At 40.1% G+C, this 18,882-nt stretch overlaps 1 protein-coding gene across 2 annotated transcripts in view; it reads right to left on the reverse strand.

Annotated features, from left to right (window-relative positions):
* Positions 1-3,835: 3,835 nt before the first annotated feature.
* LOC138102890 (microtubule-associated protein 1B-like) overlaps positions 3,836-18,882 on the reverse strand; it is a 162,127-nt gene continuing 147,080 nt past the window's right edge. The window contains exons 5-8 of one of the 2 annotated variants that reach the window (XM_069000666.1): positions 12,573-18,720; positions 8,709-8,947; positions 7,859-8,010; positions 3,836-5,730 (exon numbers count right to left, since the gene is read on the reverse strand). In XM_069000666.1, the coding sequence (XP_068856767.1) occupies positions 5,688-5,730; positions 7,859-8,010; positions 8,709-8,947; positions 12,573-18,720 (6,582 nt within the window). In that variant the 3' untranslated portion in view covers positions 3,836-5,687. Of the gene's footprint in view, positions 8,011-8,708; positions 8,948-12,572; positions 18,721-18,882 lie in introns of both variants that reach the window. The other variant, XM_069000667.1, reaches the window with a different exon arrangement.

Raw genomic sequence — 18,882 nt, forward strand, 5'->3', positions numbered from 1 at the left:
GTACATCTGTGGCCCAGACTCCTGGGAACACTTGGCTTATTATCTCTTCACTAATTTCCTCCGCAGGGCCTTTGGTTGTTAATATTAGGCTCAGTATTTCTACATACTGTTGGTCATTTACCTCCAGAATAACTTCCCCATTCCTAAAAATAATGGTTGCTTGTAATTGTTCTAATAAATCTCTTCCCAAGAGTGCTTTTGGAGAATTGGGTAAATATAGAAACTTGTGAATACCCTATTGTTTCCCAATTTTATATTTCAATGGCTTACAAAAATAAGCTTTTTCAGATTGGCCAGTTGCTCCATGTACCACAATATAGTCATCCCCCACAGGCATTAAAGCTTTAGTTAAAACTGAATATGCTGCCCCCGTATCCACCAAAAATTCTATTTCTTTTTCCTTGTCCCCTAGCTTCATTATAACCAGTGGATCTGCTAGGGTGGAATCCCCCGGTCCTCTTCAATCTTCTTTCACATGTGCAACCACCCTCCCCCTTCCTCGGTTTCCTCTGTTCTGGCGGTCTTCTTGTCTTCTTTCTGGGCACTCATTTTTCCAATGGCAGGACCTTCCACAAATCGCGCATTGGTCTCTACCTAGCCGGGGTGGGCCTTGTCTGGGCGGTCCTTGTCTAAGTTTTCCTCTATTCCCTTCTTCTACTGCTGCTACTAATCTCCTCATCCCTTGCTTGTAACTTTCTTCTCGATTACTGAATACCCTCCAAGCTGCATCTAATAGAGATTCCAGATTCCTCCCTTCTGGCCCCTGAAGTTTCTGCAATTTACGTCTGATATCTCCTGTGGATTGCCCTATAAGCAAAGATACCAGCTGTTGTACCCCTACCTCGGTCCCAGGATCCAGCGATGTGTTACGGCGCTTTGCATCCCTCAGACGATCCAGGAATTCGGATGGTGACTCGGAAGGACCCTGTCTTATTGCGTACAAAGCTGACCAGTTTAGGGTCTTGGGAATAGCCTTTTCCACCCCTTTTGCTATCCATTCTTGATAACCTTTTAATTTCTTTAATTCAGCTGTTCTATTCGGATTCCAGTGTGGTTCCTGGAGTGGGAAGTAATCTTTTACATCTAATTGTTGCGTTTTGTAATAATCCTCTGCCAAGTCTCGAGCTGTTTTCAAAACTAACTGTCTTTCTGTCTCTGTTAGTCCACCCAATAGTAATTGTATATCAGCCCAATCTGGATTATGCTGTTTAATTATAAGTCGCAAGCACTCAGCAGTACCCACTGGATCATTTCGGTAATTTTTGGCAATATTATACCATGCATCTAGGTCAGCAGTAGAAAAAGGTACTCTAATCAACATTGTATCCCCATCAGGTGCCACCGCCTCTCTCAGGGGTGCCATCAGTACCTGTTTCCTGGTTTGGGACGAGACAGGACTGCCCGGGGGAGAGGGGGTTGGCGCTGGTGTTCCTTCCGAGTCCGCATCCTCTTCCTGTCTCCTAAGGGGAGGCTTAAGCAAATCGGTTAATTCATCATCATCTTGTTCCTGAGCTGCTGCTTGATAGACTTTGTCTGACCTTGTGCATCTCTGGCCTATGCTGCACGACGAACAGCAGCGCTTAATTCTTCTTTGGCCCTTTTTATTCTCTTTTTCCAGAGCTAACACCATAGGATCACTGGGGGGTTTGATTCCACAGTCTCTCTGCCATTCAGGGTGTTTTCGGAGAGAGAAAAATGCATCAGCGTAGGAAACTTCTTCCCATTTACCTTCCCGCCTCAGAAACAGCATTAGCTGAAGCAAAGTATTATAATCTAAAGTTCCATTAGATGGTCATTTGGCTTCATTTTCTAATTTATACAGTGGCCACCACTGGGTACAATATTTTATAAGGGTTCTTTTATTTTCTGTGCCTCTAGCTCCTACTATCTCCTTCCAATGTGCTAAAATACAGCCGAGCGGGCTTGCTTTGGGGATTTCCTTACTTTGTCTGGTTCCCATCCTATTTGAGTTTACTCAAATACTGTGCCACCCCCTTCGGGTCACCTGTATCCTATGCCTTTTGCCAAGGCTGCTTTGCTGCTTGAAATCTCCTTTTTTTTTTTTTTTTTTTTTTTTTTTTAATAACCTTTTTGACTTCCACAAAATCTGCACTGAGCTTACACCCACACACAAAGCAGGGAGTCCTTTCTATCACTCAAGCAGATAGGACACATGAACGGAGAGAGTTTTGTCCCCTAGTGTTACCTCTTTTCTACCCAAATCTTTCTTCACACTCTCTCACAGTTCTTTCTCAATTTTCTTTCCGAACCTCCCAAATCTCAGGTACCAAATGCGACTTCCCACACACAATCTTTAAAATCTCAGGCTCAAAATACAAACTTTACACTGCATTAATACCCATGCAACCTGCCACCCTCCCGTTGAATAAAAGGTTCTGATACATCCACAAGAACAAGCTATTCCACGTACTCTTTCAAACTCTAAATTCTCTGCTGCTGGTTGTTCTCAATCAAAAGCCACTAATCTTCCTGCAGAGGTTCTCCCAGTCAAGATTCCAAATTCAACAAGCAAGCACTCTCCCAAACAAATGTCTCAATATCACACTCTCAAACAACACACGGCAACACGCACGCTCCCGTTTTACAGATGAATAGGCGACCTAATACACATCCACACCCATAAAAGCAGTCCGACAACAACCAATGTCTGCACAGACATATAAGCAACACAACAAGATTCAAACCAGCTACTAGTAGCAAAAATGTTCGTAACACTCGCTTGTAATAGTTTCAGGGTCCCGCTTATATTTTCCCAACACAGTAACAAGTTCCAGCGGGACCCCCCCCTGGAATCACCCAATCCGCCCTCAGGATCGCTAGCGGCCGCTCTATCGGTCGGCGATTCCCCCTTGCCGGCTCCGGTAGCCGGTTGCTTGCAAGCCCCACCTTTACCCTCACAGGGACTGTGCTGTGTGTGGGACGTCTCCTCACGGCTTACCAGCAGCCCTGGCCACGCGTACGACTTACAGGCACCTTAAATGCAAAACATACCGTTTGTCCGCAGCTTCAGCAGGTCGTTGTCTGTCCGCCGCAGTGAGCGAGCCAAGGGGCGGAGATCCTCCAGGAAAGCCCTGGGGCACGCCTAGGATGTCCGCTCCCCAGCCAATCCTGCAGCCGGGCAGAGTTTCTCCTGGCTGCTTGCCAAATGAAAAGCAGAAAGAACTCCACTACTAAATAAGTAGTAAAGTTGGTATGTTTATTCCAGCGCTGGGACGCACAGGGGATCGCTCCTCCAAAATCATGCGTGCCGACAGCTGCATTCAGCTCGGTATTTATCGGGTTACAAGTTCCATAGTCATTAAGTTTCCTAACAAACTTATACATATTCATCACCTAGCCCCGCCCAGCCTCGCTTCGTATTATAATGAACTCAAAAGTCATTTACATCCGTGTAGCGCTTGCGCAGTGTTGTTTGGTGGTTGTGGTAGGGGTCTTCCGAGGGTCTTTGGATGAAGTCAGGGGGAGTCTTCCTCGTCTGAACTTTTCACCTTTCTCTCCTGCGCATGCTCTTTTATACCTTTGGCCTGGGTTTAAGCTTTGGCACTGGTTTGAGCTAGTTTTGGGTTGAGCACAGGATGTCTGTCTGAGACTCCTGCTGGTCTTATCAGCGGTCTCTTATCTTTTCTTCCTGCTCTGGTATGCTGACCAAGCTAGATGCATTGTTCCTGACAAACGAATTCTTCTGCTCCCCATCCCCCTGATTCAATTGAATTTTTGAGAAAAAGCCCATATAGTAGGTAATCATGACTGAAGGAAAGGGAAAACTTACAAGTACTTACATACACAAAGACAAGAAATGTCAATACTGCTTTACTGCTTTTGTATTTTATTGTGGAACTGAGTTTTTTCTTTTACATCAGATATGCTCAATGGAAGAGGGGACATTGCACACAAATATCATAAAAGCATTGCATATTACTTTCATGGGAAACTAATTTTCTACATTAGATATGACTGGATAGAAGTGATGCAGAATTATAAGACATAATACCATACACAGCTGCAGATTGGCACAAACACCACTCAGAACAAGAGAGGAGGTGTGTGAGGTGCTTCTCAGCCAGCAACAAGACTGTTTCTTTCCATGGTTTGGAAGATGATGGCTGCATGCAAATGTGTGAAAGGATATTTCAGATTTCCTCTTTTACAGTTGTGATTTCAGCCCAGTCCTGAAAAGGTAGCTCTGACATCTGGACCTCCTAGCTAGTCTAGTGCAGAGAAGCTGGTTTTTTCTTCTTTTTTTTTTTTTTGTTTCAATATTTTTATGTCATTGTTTTATTTAGTTACTTTTTTTTTAGATTTTTTTTTGTAAAGTCACAACAAACAGACTTTTTTCTTTTTTTATTTTAAACAAAATTACTATTTTTCTCAAAACATCATAGCAAGAACCTCTTGCAACAGATGAACAAAGAGAAGCATATGACAGAAATATCCTATATGCACAGTAAGTGTTCTTTGGAGATGACTTTCTTGTGGTAGGATGGATTGACAATTCAAATAACAAATTGATCCAATCTTAGTAAATAAGTACCAGAACTCTCCTAAAATGCATAAGCTATTGTAGACAATTTAACAACCCCATTCATATACGCAGCTAGCTCCATTCACTGGAGTATGCAAGATAATAATAAAAAAAAATCAAAAATTAATTTTATGAAAGATGGCATGAAAAGTAGAGGTCACTGAAGTCAGGCCCACCACAGGACTTTGAAAAGGCATGAAAGAATGGCTCTGTCTAAGTTCAGGAGTGGGGTGTGACCTCTAAAGTAATTTATTGAATTTTATGAAGCAGTAAAGTAATAGCATGAAGATCATGACTGGGGATGCCCAATTTAAATGGCATGCCCTACTGAATCTTTATAATTAACCAAAACAAACCATGCTCCTAGAAATCTATGCTGATCAACAGTACTCATCGTTAATGTACACGCAACATTTTTCTGACTGTTTCTAAACTGATTGTGTAGTGATTAGTGCAGTTAGATTAGTTCCACAGGCAGGAAAGACATAAAGGCAAGAGGAGCTAATGGAGGAGTTCATTGCTGTGTTACACCCAGGCATGATTAACATTTAAAAGGGAATGGATGGAACAGGCATTACAATACCTCAGAATAGTCAGACTGGGTTTTTAATATTCTTGTAAAAGCAAAAGATGAATAAATATTTTAAGAACAGCTGTAACTGCCTAATTATTATTTTTAAAGTAAAATAAATGCTTGAGCCATCACAAACTTACTTGGAAAGATTTAAGGCTTGATTCTAATTTCATTTACAGTAGGACCTAATGACTGTAACTTCCCTGATTGTAGTGAAATTGCTCTTGATTCACAAGAATAAGTGGCATAAGTGAGATTAGACTCAGGACCATTGCTGTACTTATATTTTCTACCAAAGCAGAGGTACAAACCATTTCAGATATTATCAGAAAATCAATTCCCGCCCACTTAAAAAGTTTGAAATTTGACATATATAAGAATGTAGACAAAGCAGAATTGTAGAACTTGTACAATTATTCTTCCAAATATTTTGCCTATAACTTTGAAGACTATGTATTACAAAAGCCATTTTAAGTGAATGATTATGAGCCCAGCAAACATGCTTGTTTTCACAATACATTTCCATCTGCCTTTTCTGCCATAGTCATTCTGAGTGAAGTTCTTAACAACTTAAAAGGTATAGCAATAAATAAAACAGCACTGCCAGAGATACCTAAAATGAAGAAGACATTAAAAATAAATCAAAAACCTCAACAATTGACAAACAGTAATTCACAGCATTAAATAGGCCTCAGAAGCCCACATTTAAAGGGCCCTAAAGCAGTATTAAAAAACCCCTCATAAAAATTAGGAGTGCAAACATATACCTATTAAACAAAAATGGCCTAACAATGTAAAATTGAAACAAATTATAAGTAAAGAAAATAAAATGAGGTCATAGTTCACTACATTGCAAAGCTTAATACCAGCCATAATGGTGAATCACACAGACCAGCACATATTTTCATTTTGGAGGCCTTTACACCTTCTATAAATTCAGATTTGCAAACCTTCTACAATGTAACAAGACTTTTTAATTGGGATAAAACTTCTGAGACTAAAAAGTCCAAACTGTCTTAAATGACATAACTGTTCTATATGCTGTTCTGCTTGCAAGCAGTCTAAAGAAGGAAGGGAAGGGAGAAAGGAAGAGAGAGAAGAAGGGGGAAAGGAACTTATTTTAGCTTATCATTTATTATATCTTTTTTCAAGATCTTGGGGGGATTGAGCATGTAGATTACACTCTTGTAAATATTAGGCAATCAGCATTTAAAATCCCATTTTCTGTCACCATCAATAGGTTAATTTTTCCACCAGGGACCCCCTTCCCGCCGCTTCCAAAAAGGCAGTTGACTATTTTCAACAAATCTTACCTCAATATCCATTCTCACTAGAACTTTAAATAACATTAATTTATCTTACAAGACTACTACTACAACTAAAAAAATTGTCTTGGCCTGAAAAACTTTTCTTTGAATTTTCCTTTAAATGAAAACTTTTGTTAAAAATTTATTAAAAGTTCACGCAGCACTACAAAAAAGTTTTCTGTACATTTGTACCCATATATGCTCTTAAATTAAACAAATAAGGTAAGACAGAGGAAGTTTGAATACTGTACAGACTTGCAGGTAACCTTCATCATCCTTAATATTTTACCAAGTTTTGCAACTCTGATAGCGGAGACTACTTCAATCTTACTTCCACAGTACAAAAGAACCTTTAAAAAAAAAAATGCTCATCTTGCCTTGTTGAGCTGTCCTGGTGCATCAATGAATTGTTCACAGAACTAACATACGTACTTCATAGCACCAAGCTGTTTGACCAGTCAGATAGGTTTCTAGTATACACTTTATGCACACTAACACTTCTTTACTGGGGCAACTATGATCCTACACAGATGTTTTATAAATTTGCTGTCTCAACATAAAAAATAAGTGCATCAAGTTTCTTTGTACATTCAAGTCACTTTCTAAGGCAAATTGTCTACTGTATGTACTCCCAACTGCTTTGGTATTTTGTTTTAGTTAATTGATAGTGGACATGGGTGTTTAAGCATGTGTACTGGTCAGTTCTGACTGGAGTGAGTGGATTTTTACTGGGAGCATGCCTTAGATCAACAATTTTGCATGTTGAAGTAAAGGTTTTAGAATTCTCAATGGGGTTCAGACTACATGCATATTTGGCCTATGAATGTTATTGGATGTCAGCATGCAGGATTCAAATTTAAAGTGGAAAACTGCTAATGAACATTTAGGTTATACATCCCTTCCTAGCCACATTCTGCTTCTTATTTTGCAGCTAACTTAATTCTGTAAAGTAAGGACCTCCTTTGCAATAGCTCAGATTGATACAAATTTCAAACCTCCTTTTCATGTGAATGCATGAACTGCAGTAAGACATACAGCTATTGCCATAAGACTACTGGAGATCTAATTATTTATTACTTTCTCCTCCTACCCCTCTCTTTCTTTTTCTCTCTTTGTAATTCTTTAGATGGAAAATGCCTCTACCTGGCATAAGTCACTTGGAGTTGCTAGTACATGGTTTTCAAACATTCAGTGGAGATGAAACTGGATCTGTATTTTCCCAATAATTTTGACCCTATTATGGGAATGCTGTTATTTCCCCTAGCAATCAGCAAAGACTAAAAAATATTTGTGACTTGCATCACTGTGATAGGGTACAGCATTTTGCAGGTATACAGTTCAGCAATTGAAATAGATGGGTTGAATTTTTAGAAAAGGTGTTTTCAAACTGAAGAATTTATGGACAAAAAGTAAATCTTGCAGTCTGGTTCTTACAGTTCAATCTTGCACGCAGGAAAAGATTCATCTTGCATAACAACAGTGCTGCTGCTTGCCAAAACCATGATGTTGAGGTCCTGCTGTTTCTCGTGGGTCTCTTGGTACCATTCTCTCATCACTTCCGAGTCATGGGTTGGGATTAAGGTCACCTGCAACACAAAAGAGGAGAACTCTTGAGGAATGGACAACAGAAGCAACTGATAAGAAAAATGTCTTTTTAAGAAATCCTAGCCAACAAATATGATTCCCTTTTGGAAAGAGTGGATCAGATAAAAGAAAATAAATAAATATGTAGATAACATAAAATGACTGAGAAGAAGCAGTTTATCAAAATAAAACCTTGGTTCTCTAAGGTACTGAGGTGCAACTTTCCAGAGAAGCAGCAGTCTGTAGTCTGCACCTATAGCTCTTCAGATTATGGCCAAATATTTTGTTTACTTATTTATCATGTTGGAAAGGCACATGAAGTTTCCATGTGTACGTGTTGACTGTATAAACCATGAAACATTCACTTTTCTTTCCTACTTAAAACCTGCAAGGTTTCCAAACTTGGATCATATATGGTATAACAACAAGATCAAGTAGACAAATGGCCTTGTAAACCAGGTCCCAACTGTTTTGTTCTCCAGAGACAGGTCAGAAGGGTCAGAAATGGAGAAGCATTTGAGTATGGTGCAACTCTATCCCTCACTTGGGTGTCCTCTCACATCACTGATGAAACAAGGTGTCCAAGCTGGGAACTCCTGTCTCCAGCAGCTGCTGCCCACTGCAGAGGCACTCTGGCTTCCTGTAGTTGCTTTTCAGAGAAGATTACATTTCCAGGTAGAAATACGAGTGAAAAGCCTACCTGCATATTACTGTCCCACTGAGCCTTTCCCTCCAGCAGGGAGTCCAGAACAGCCCTGCTTGGCTCCTCAGCTGCAGAATCATTCCCGCTCACCACATAGTAGGATGACCGCACCCTCTTGAAAAACTCAACATCAACATTTTTTCTATTGCTGTGGTTGGGAATGTACACCAGATCCAAATACACCGGAGGTCCTGGAGGCACTGCTGTAGATTTTGATGACTTACTATTCCCAGGTCCTTTAGAAATCAAACAACAAAAGAACATATCATAGGATAGTTAAAACATGCATTTGTTAATTACCACTATAACTGCTGAGATTATATTAAAATTGCTTGTCTTAGTTAAACATTACATAGCTACAATTGTACTTCTGTGTCCCCTGAAACATTTATGGCATTACCCTCCTACATCTAATAACACGTTCCAACTTTGTCGTATGCCAATTACAATTGGACTGGGAGGAAAAAAATGAAATAAAAATAACTAACTATATAATGCAATAAAAACTCACTACCACATAAACAACATTTGACCGAACCTTTCCCAGTAATATACTATTATCCAACAATTACTATGCAGGGCTGTGGTTACTGAATTACCATTCAATAAATGGCAGTATTATTTTCCAATTTAAGAAGTACAACTTTTTGAAAGTCTCAGGTATGCATGATTATAAAAGCTAGGGTCACACAGGGAGCCATGCAGAAGTGGTCCTGAGATTTGGGGTATCACCACATATCAAGACATAGTAGCTGTTGATATGTTCAGACTGTCTTACAGGTGCATCAGGAAGATACTACATATGAGCAGAGAGAGGGGCGAAGTGGAAGGTGAGAGAAAAGAGAAACTTTCTAAAGCAATTACTACAGGAAACTGAGAACAAATGTTTGTTTGCCTGCTGGATCCTTATTTACATACACAAACTAGCCACATCACAAAAAGTAGAGGGAAGCATGTTTTTCTGCTATACACAGCATAGTATCTGTTCCAAGAAGAGGTCAAAAATAGCTGCTTTTGCTGAACACTGGATCATGGTGTGAACTGACAATCAGGATTCAAGCAGTAATTTTATCTAGATGATCACCATTTATGTTTTATTGATCTCCTCATGATGTTACAGAGGATGAAGTTTGGTAAACTAAATTATCTGAACAACACTATTTAGGATTACATATTGAAAATACTGGCAAGTCCAATACAATTGTCTAGTGGGACCTGCCATTCATCACAGGGCAATATGTCAAATAAGCATCATAATATGATAAGATTTCCTGAATTAGAGAGTTTTTAACTATTGGGTATATTAAAAAAATCTTTTATCATCTTTTATCATAAAAAATCTGGGATACATCTTTCTGAATTGTGTATACTAACATTGCATAATACATTAGACATTACATTTTACACTTAAATGTCATTATCAAATTGAGCCTTGTCTTCAGCGCTAGAATATACCTTAGAAGTATGCTTCAAGGAAGAAGAATCTAATATAAAACTGAAGTGCTGGAGAAATGTACAGCATGAGGAACTGAACAGCTGCTTTGAAAAACATCTACTAGGAGCTACATGCAAATAATGATGTAAGAAAGGAATAGTGGACCACTTAAAATGATGAAGCTACAGAGAGCTGAATGCTGGTTTGCTTGTACTGAATCCTACACTTGTTCCTTGTAAAAAAGTTTTCAATAAAACATCAGTCCTGGAAACAGCAAAATCCAAGTATCCCCAAAACACTCTCTAACAAGATCTGCCAGAAACAAAATATTAGCACAATGTCTTCTTTGGTAATCTAATTCATATTTTATTACTACTTGGAATACACAACAGTCATTCAAAATAACATTAGTTTTCTGTATATTTAGTCATTACTGATGGCATAAAACTTAAACTGTGTATTGGTTCTGGCTGAGCTGGAGTTCATTTTCCCATAGCAGCCCTCACAGTGCTGTACTTTGCATTTGTAGCTGGAAAGGTGTTGACAACATACCAGTGTTTTGGCTACTGCTGAGTAGCACTGCCACAGCGCCAGAGCTGTCTACCATTCCCCCCCCCCCCCCCATCAAGGGGCTGGAAGTGGGCAAGATCCTGGGAGGGGACTGTCAGAGACTGAAAATAGTTCATGCCTCAAACATTGATATAAAGTTTTGCTCATTATAAAGAAGCTACAACGGAGGAAGTCCCCCTGAAGAGTGGGACTTTGAACTGAAAGTCAAACTGTTGATTAGATAAAGGGAAACGCATTGTTTAATCATCTCAGGCTGAGGGAAAGGTATGCATCCACAAAAGGCCAAAGCCACCAGCTACAACTATCCCCAGCTGAGTTTGGGGTGGGGGAAGAGCACAGCTCACAGAGGCCAAGTTTACACAGACTCCCCCCAACCGAGGGGGGAGAAGGAGGTTTTGAATGCATGGTGTAACCTCTGGTGAGAGGCAATAAACACCCATCCTGCGATTACACAAACTGGCCCAGCTGTGGAACCCCCAACCCCACAGGCCACATCCACGGGGCATTCATGTGAAAGGCTTTGCCCCACAGGACTGCACGTGATGCAACAGACCCAGAGTCTGCTGTGAGAGACTGCCCCCCCACCTCCAGGGGGACACGCCTGGACATGCCTACCTAGCCTGAGCATATATACCCATGGGATTCTATGTTTTCTGGGGGAGGTTTTCACCACTAAGGGGACCAGCTGGAGAGGATCAATGGGACACCGTTGGGATCCATGGAGTGGTGATATCTTCCTTATTCTGTCCCTGTCACTCTTTCTGTCCCCCCCCCCCCACCACCTATTTTCTACTTCTTTCTTTCTCTCTCTCTCATGTTTACTATCAAATAAAACCCTTACTATTGTCACTGACATATGGTCTTGTTTGCACCTTAATTTGGGCTGAGGCATTTCTAAGAACCTTGAAACTGGATCATAACAGGGACACAACTAGGACAGCTGACCCAAACTGACCAAAGGGATATTCCATACCATCTAATGACAGCTCAGATAAAAAAAGCTAAGGAAGAGAGGAGGAACAGGGGGGCATTCTACAATGTTTGCCTTCCAGATCAACCACTGCATGAGCTGAAGCCCTGCTTCCCAGAAAGTGGCTGAACATCACTTGTTGATGGGAAGTAGAAAATAAACTCTTTTTTTCTCTTTGCTTGTGCTTGTGCAAACTTTTGCTTTCACTTTAGTAAACTGCCTTATCTCAACCTACAAGTTGTTTTCCATCTGATTTTCTCTCCCCTGTCCAGCTGGGAAGGGGAGCGGTAGAGCAGCTTGGTGGGCACCTGGTGTTGAGCCAAGGTCAACTGACCACAACTGGATTATGTGATATACATGCTCAGCTCACTGAAAGTGCTCTTACTACTGTTATAATTTTTTAAAAATACTATTTTTAAAATTAATCCAGAAAAGTAATAAAAGCATCCAATGTCTGATTGTACCTATGCCTCTCACAATATTGAATTGCATTACTTTATGTTAAGAATATTATGCCTATACAATTCTTATAATGAATAAAGTAATTTACTTTACTGCTGATTTCACTTCACCTACAGAAGTGGTACTTTTAATTCTAATAGTTGGTTAACAATTCAGATAGTACTAAGTTTTTTATATTTGATGTACCCTCTCTAATTCTTTGCATCTGAGCAAACTGACACATCAGATTTATCAGATTGCAAAACTTAATTCAGTGTATTTCATTCATTTAAATGTAGCTATAATACACGAGATTTATATTTAAAACATGAACTTTCCTTGGGGGTTTGCTAAAAACCACATTGTCAGCTGATGTAAAGGCAACCTAACTTCACTGCAACAACAAAGAAAATCTTAACATTAGGGAACTCCTATCTGTCTTTACCTGTGGTTGCAGTCTTTGCTGACTTGTATGTTGTTGTATTTGCTGCATTCTTGGTGTCCTTATCTTTCTCTTCCACTTGAGACTTTACTTCTGGATTAGAGATATTTTTGGTTGCTTTCTCCACAGACTCCTTTTTTTGAGAAACTGTTTTGGAATTTTTGTCTAAAGATTCCTTTACAGCTGGTTTTGGTGAAGCCACTTGTTTTGATTTACCATCAGTTTTTTTAACAGGAGAAGACAACTTGGTCTTAGTACCCTGCTTTTTTGTCTTTGTCTTTTCTTTGAGGTCCTTCTTCAAAGGTTTACCCAAATTCTGATCAGTGGGCAAAATCTCTGGATCAACCATGGAGACGTCAGGGTGCCTAGGGGAAGGACTGTGATCCTGCATTGGGGCAGGTGGTGGGTCAATTTGTTTGTATGTAATTGTCTTGTCTGTCGGAATGGTTTCTGACTCATCTTCGGAATCAATGTTAGCATCTGCAGTGATGGAAGGGCATTCCTCAGTCTCAGGGGGAACATCTGAATCAGTCTGAGATGGGGCAGACTCACTCATGGATGTAGGAGGGGTTTCATCACACTGCCGCCCTTGCTGCTTTCCCCCAGAAGGTGTATGAGCTCTCACAGATTGAGTTAATGGTTTCTTTTGATATTGAGACTGTTCTTCACTTGCAAACCACTCAAGGGGATTTGGGTTGATAAATGACGGTGAAAGTTCAGTTTTAGGATGTTTATATTCACAGGAAGACACAAGGCATAAGTCAACATCTTGACGGGATTCTGCTAAAGATTTTTCTGGAGTAAAATGTGCACTTGCTTCATAGGAATAGCTAGTAGCTTTGGATGACCTGGTGGTTTTCCTAGTTGTCTCAAATGAGTAATCTGTGTCTTCAGGTGAGTTGGTGGCTTTCCCAGTTGTCTCATAGGAGTAATCCATAGCATCAGGTGATCTGATAGCTTTCCCAATTATCTCATAGGAATAATCTGTGGACTGAGGTGATCTAGATGTTGAAACTGCCTCATAGGAGTAACTAATATCATCTGGTGACCTAACAGTTTTCTCTGGGGCCTTGTAAGAATAACTAAGTTCTTCTGGTGACCTGCTGCTTTCCTCTAAATCTTCTTTTTCTGGGCTGATTAAAGGTTCTGGACTGTGCTTTGTTAGGGGTTCTTGGTAACCAAATGCTTTGACAGAGGACACTTGCAAAGACAATGAAGATGTGTGACTAGCTGGCACAACTTCTGTGATTGCAGGAGGTGAATCTGGAAAACTAGGAGAGTACAGAGAAGACTCCCTTGGAGTTAATGGAGATAGGTCAGACTTTGGTGAAAGCTTTTCTCCGAGGCTCTGCATCTTTTCTGAAGTAAAAGAAGAATGTAGTGACATATGTCTGGGTGGAACAGCACCTGAAAAGGTTTCTTCTGGCAGTGGTGAAGTTAACTGGGAATGTGTATGAGCTGATGAAGTTGAGGATGAAGCTTCAATTTGAGAAACTGAAATAATTTCTGAAATATCCTTCTCCTGAAAGCAAGATGACTGCTCCACAGGGGAAGTCTTCCATGCAAAAATAGGCTCCTGTATATCTGAAGGGCTATAATCTACTTCTGTCAGTCCATTTTCAGATATATGGTATGTACTAGTGCCTACAGTAGGATAGTCTGGAGATTGCCTACTAAAGTCCATTGTTAAAGACTGCTCAGGGGACTCATGACCAAATTCTACTGACATAGTTGACTGCTCAGGAGATTTGTGATTGTGCACTGGGGTTCTTGATTTTGTAGTTTTAGGTGAGAAATCTGGTGGTGAAATTGACATGGGTCTTGGGCATTCTTCTTTAGATGGAGACATCTCTGTTTCCTGAAACATTGTTGGTGTTTGTACAACTGACACTGAAAGGGAATCATCAACTTCAGTAGAGTGGGGGGATCCAACCTCGGCATGCAAAGAAGGAGATACATCATCAGTAGTTGGTTCTGGAAATGAACTAGTAGCAACAGATGCTGTAGAGACAGAAGCTACTCCTTCTATATGGGAATAGGTATCTTCTGCTACAACTTCATCAACTGGAGTTGCAGATGTGTCAGAAACAGTACCTTCTGAAATTGACATTTTGGTGTCTTCTTTTAAGGAACCAAACTGACCAATATCTATTTGAGTCGGCGAGAGATCACCTGCTAACTTCTGCTCCTCCAAGACCAGTGAAGACTGAGAGCTGCTGGGTTCTGTATCCTCCATTTTCCTTTCTAGGCTGAAACCTTCCTTAATTACCATAAACTCCATGCTTTTTTCACCTTGTTTTTCTTGGAAAAGGCTCACAGAGCTGGCTTCAGAAGCCGGGTTCATCTGAACAGGTGATTTTTTTTTTTCAGGTTTCCCCTCAGAAGGATTTCCATAATCTCTGGTGGGAGACTTTACATCAGCACTCAAAAATGTATCATAAGTGGTCTCTGAACCTATCAGTGGTGGACTCCGTAGAGGCGAGAGAACCTTTTCAATAGGAGATTCTGAATCTGGCACAGGCTCATCCATAGGGCTAATTCTGGGTTTAGCAGACTCATCTTTATCTTCACTGAGTTCAAAGATAACAGGAACTTCTGTTGACTTTTCATTGGTTTCAGAGGGAAGCTGACTGGATTTTTCATCAGTGGGAGATTGATAATAAGGCGTGTGGCCAGCACTACCAGCAGCAGACTGTGAGGGAGATGCTACTTCTAATGTTTTATCTTCAGGGCTTGCACAGTACTCTTTGGCAACTTCTTGATGTACATCAGACAATGTAGCAATGGGGACAGGCTCAGCCAAGGCTTTGATCTCACTGGGAGTAAGTGAAAAGTTCACACTGTGTTCACTCAGTGGTGTTTTAGCAACAGGTGATGGAGGGGACAAACTCTTAGCTGGGCTCTTGGCTGGACTATGTTTTCCACCATCTTCTGGACAGGGTTCTTTGATTTCTAATTTGTCAGTGCCTTGGATTTCACTTCCTTTTTGACAATATACATCTTGGAATGCAGATTTACAGAATTTGTCTTTCTCTAATGAAGAAGGTGGTGAGATGGTAGAAGCTGAGGCATTATAGTCTTTAACTTCTGTGGCCTCTGTTTTGGATCCCTCTGATAATCCATTAAAAGCATCTGGAAGTGGAGAAAGTTTAGGTCTAGCAAATTCTTGAGAGTACAATGATGTCTCATACTTGGTAATGTACATATACTCTTGAGAAGGTGACTCACTTTCCTCATTGTTAGTTTCATCACTCATGACATCCCGGGGGGTAGACATTTCATCCATTGGAGTTGGTTCACTGGATATTTCGATGGTAGACTGTGTATAACCTGAAGTAGCAGTGAATTCCTCAGGTGGATTTTCTCTATCTTCTTCATCAGAAACAGTGGCTTCACTTTCTGAGCCACCAGGTAATATTTCATTATGGATAGAAGAAGCCAGTTCAACTGTTGGAGACTGAGGCTCTGAGTGTTTTGTTGGTGTAAGTATGAGTAGGCCATATTTATCTTCAACTTCACCAGTTTCTGCAGCTTTGTCTACCACAGCCATCACATAATCTTCAGCTTCTATTTTTTCAGTCTTCTCTTCATCTCTAATGTCTTTTGCTTTGTCTTCCTTGTCTTCTTCAGCCTCTTCAGTTTCTGCCTTTTCAACTGCTTCTTCCCTGTCTTCCTTAGCCTGTTCATCTGATGCCTCATCATCTGCCTTTTCAATATATTTTTTTGCTTTAATATCAGCCATTATTTCTTCTGAACTCTCTTGCATTTTTCTTGCTTTCTTCATATATAGTTTTGTAGTGACCAGTTGTGTCTTTACCTCCGCCTCTTCACCTCGCTCTTCAGCTTCTTCTGTCTTTGCATTTTCCTCATCATTTCCTCCTTCATATGAGTCTTCCAAGACAGTTCCCTCATCTTCAAACTTTTCATGGTCATCAACCCTGTGCTTTTCCAGAGGTTCCAATTCTTCAGATGTTTGTTCACACTCACCCTCTGCCTCTGTAGTAGTTATGCCTTCATCAGATGACTCAGCAGGTCCTTCATGATCTAATTTTTCTTTTTGGACTTCAAAGGCCTCTTTTTGTTCTGTGCCAGTGAGTTTCAGTTCATCCTCTATGAGTGCAACTTGAAGTTTCGTTACTTTTATTGTTTCATCTTCTTCAGCTTTTAATTCCTCAAAATCCTTCGTTAAATCCTCTGGTGAAGACATAAGGGATCTCTCAACTTGAAGTTCTTTTCCACTAGCTGCAATTTCTGCAGCTGCTGCAGTTGTGGTAGTGGCTTCAACTACTGAAAGGGCAGCTTGAGCTCCACTGACTTTAATCTCCTTGAGAGTCTTGATTTTTACTTTTTCCTTTGGCTTTTCAGTAGATATTGCTTCTTTATTAGTAGGTTCCTCCTTCTTTTGTGGTTTAGTCTTTGCTGCTGGCTTTTTGACTTCAGTTGAAGGAGCAGATGTCTTTGTTTCTTTAGGAACCTTCTTGATGTCTTTTTTGATTCCTTTTTCTTCCTTCCTTATTTCCTTCTCTTCTTTTTTACCGTCTTTTTTAACTTCCTTTGGTGGAGCTTCTTTCTTTACTTCCTTCTTAGTTTCCTTATCTTCCTTTTTCACCTCTTTTTTAACTTCTTGCTTGATCTCTTCTTTTTTGTGTTTTTCCTCTTTTTTGATGGGTGTTTTCTCCTCTTTTTTAGAAACTGCTTTCTTTGGTTTTTCTTTTTCCTCTTTTTTTTTTTCAGGTTTTGCTTTGACTTCCTTTTTCACTGGCTTGTCCTTTGCTACTTTTGCTTTTACATCTGTATCTTGTTTTTCAGGAGTTTCAGATTTTTGCTCTTCTTTACTTTTAACATCTTTTTCTGCCACTATAGGTTTGGTCTCCCCTTTTACTGGTTTCTCTTTTTTAACTGGAACGTTTTCTTTGCTTTCCAATTTCTGAAGCTTTTCCAGTGCTGGACTAGGTTTTGCAGGCTCCAATCTTTCTTCTTTAGATTCCTTTCTGACAGGTTTGCTTGGTGTCTTTGCAGCAGGCTTCAGACTCTCCTTGCTGTCTGTTCGCTGCTTCAACCTTGCTTGTTTCACAGCTGGACTAGCAATGTTTCCAGTTAGGTCTTTTTGTGTAACCACTGGTTGTTTAAGAAAGTCTAAGTGTTTGAGTTTTTCTAGTCCTTCTAAAATATTATATTGTGTGCTGTTTCCAGGAAACAGAACTCGGATTATTTTTTCTACAGGATTAGATGGATGCCACACAATGAGGGATGAGACAGAGGTGAAAAAGGATAAGGGAATGTCTAGCTCTTGGCCATTTGGTAGCAGGAATTCAGCTTTATCTTTGCTAGTACCACTCCACTGCTGCATAAAATATTGCATCTCTTTGCTATTTTTGACAGGATTAAGCACATACATCTCAAGTTTGCCAACTCCCATTTTCTGAAATAAAATGATGGGGTCAGTGGTATTTCCTATGTTTCTGAAAAGAGGTTCTGGTTTCATAGACAATTTATTTAAATATTGGAGAGTAAACCAAGCTTCTTCTACACTCCTATTTACTCTAAAGTTAGGATCCAGGTTCTTCAGGTTCTCAGGTATATTAAGGAATACAACACCTAAATCAGGTGAGATCAGATTTTTCATCCAGTCACTGTTGGACGCAGACCCTTGGGACTGTTCCTCTTCTAATTCAGCTATTTTTCGCTGAAGCATGCTATTGATTCCTGGCAGGTTATCATCTCCAATGTGAGTGAGTAGAATGGAATCTACCCTGTCCAAGTGCCGGATAAGTTTCCAAAAGCAAGATTTTCTTTCAGATCCTCCATTGATAAGCATGTTGAATCCATTCACTGAAAATAATGCAGAGTCCCCTCTTCCACCTGGGAAAATATAACAGCAGGGTTTGGAGAGTTTCAAGAAGCCTCCTGATGTTGGAGGTTCTAAAATGTCAAAGGGTGATGGCACTTCTACTGATTCTGACAGATACTCAGTGAATTCAGAGAGTCCTTCCATTTTGGGCAATATGGAAGCTGAGTTGAGCTTAATGTTAATAAAGTCTTGAAGGTTGTGTCTGTCAAGGTTGGAATTTTTCCATTCTCCTTCCTCAGGGCAGAAAAGAGTTAAGCTGGCTTTGTTGGCAGGGTGTGTGGTGCTCAATAATTCACCAATCTAAGGTTGTAAAACAAAACCACAAGATGAATGTAAATTCATTTTTTAATTACAATTAATATCAGAACATAATAGTTCCCGATCAGATAAAACCTTTTTCATTCGCTTCTGCACTGTTGAGTACCCATCCTAGAAGCTAAAGGAACCAGTTATCCCAATTAG

The sequence above is a fragment of the Aphelocoma coerulescens genome (genome assembly GCF_041296385.1).
Source record: "Aphelocoma coerulescens isolate FSJ_1873_10779 chromosome W unlocalized genomic scaffold, UR_Acoe_1.0 ChrW_unloc_scaf_4, whole genome shotgun sequence".
NCBI lineage: Eukaryota > Metazoa > Chordata > Aves > Passeriformes > Corvidae > Aphelocoma > Aphelocoma coerulescens.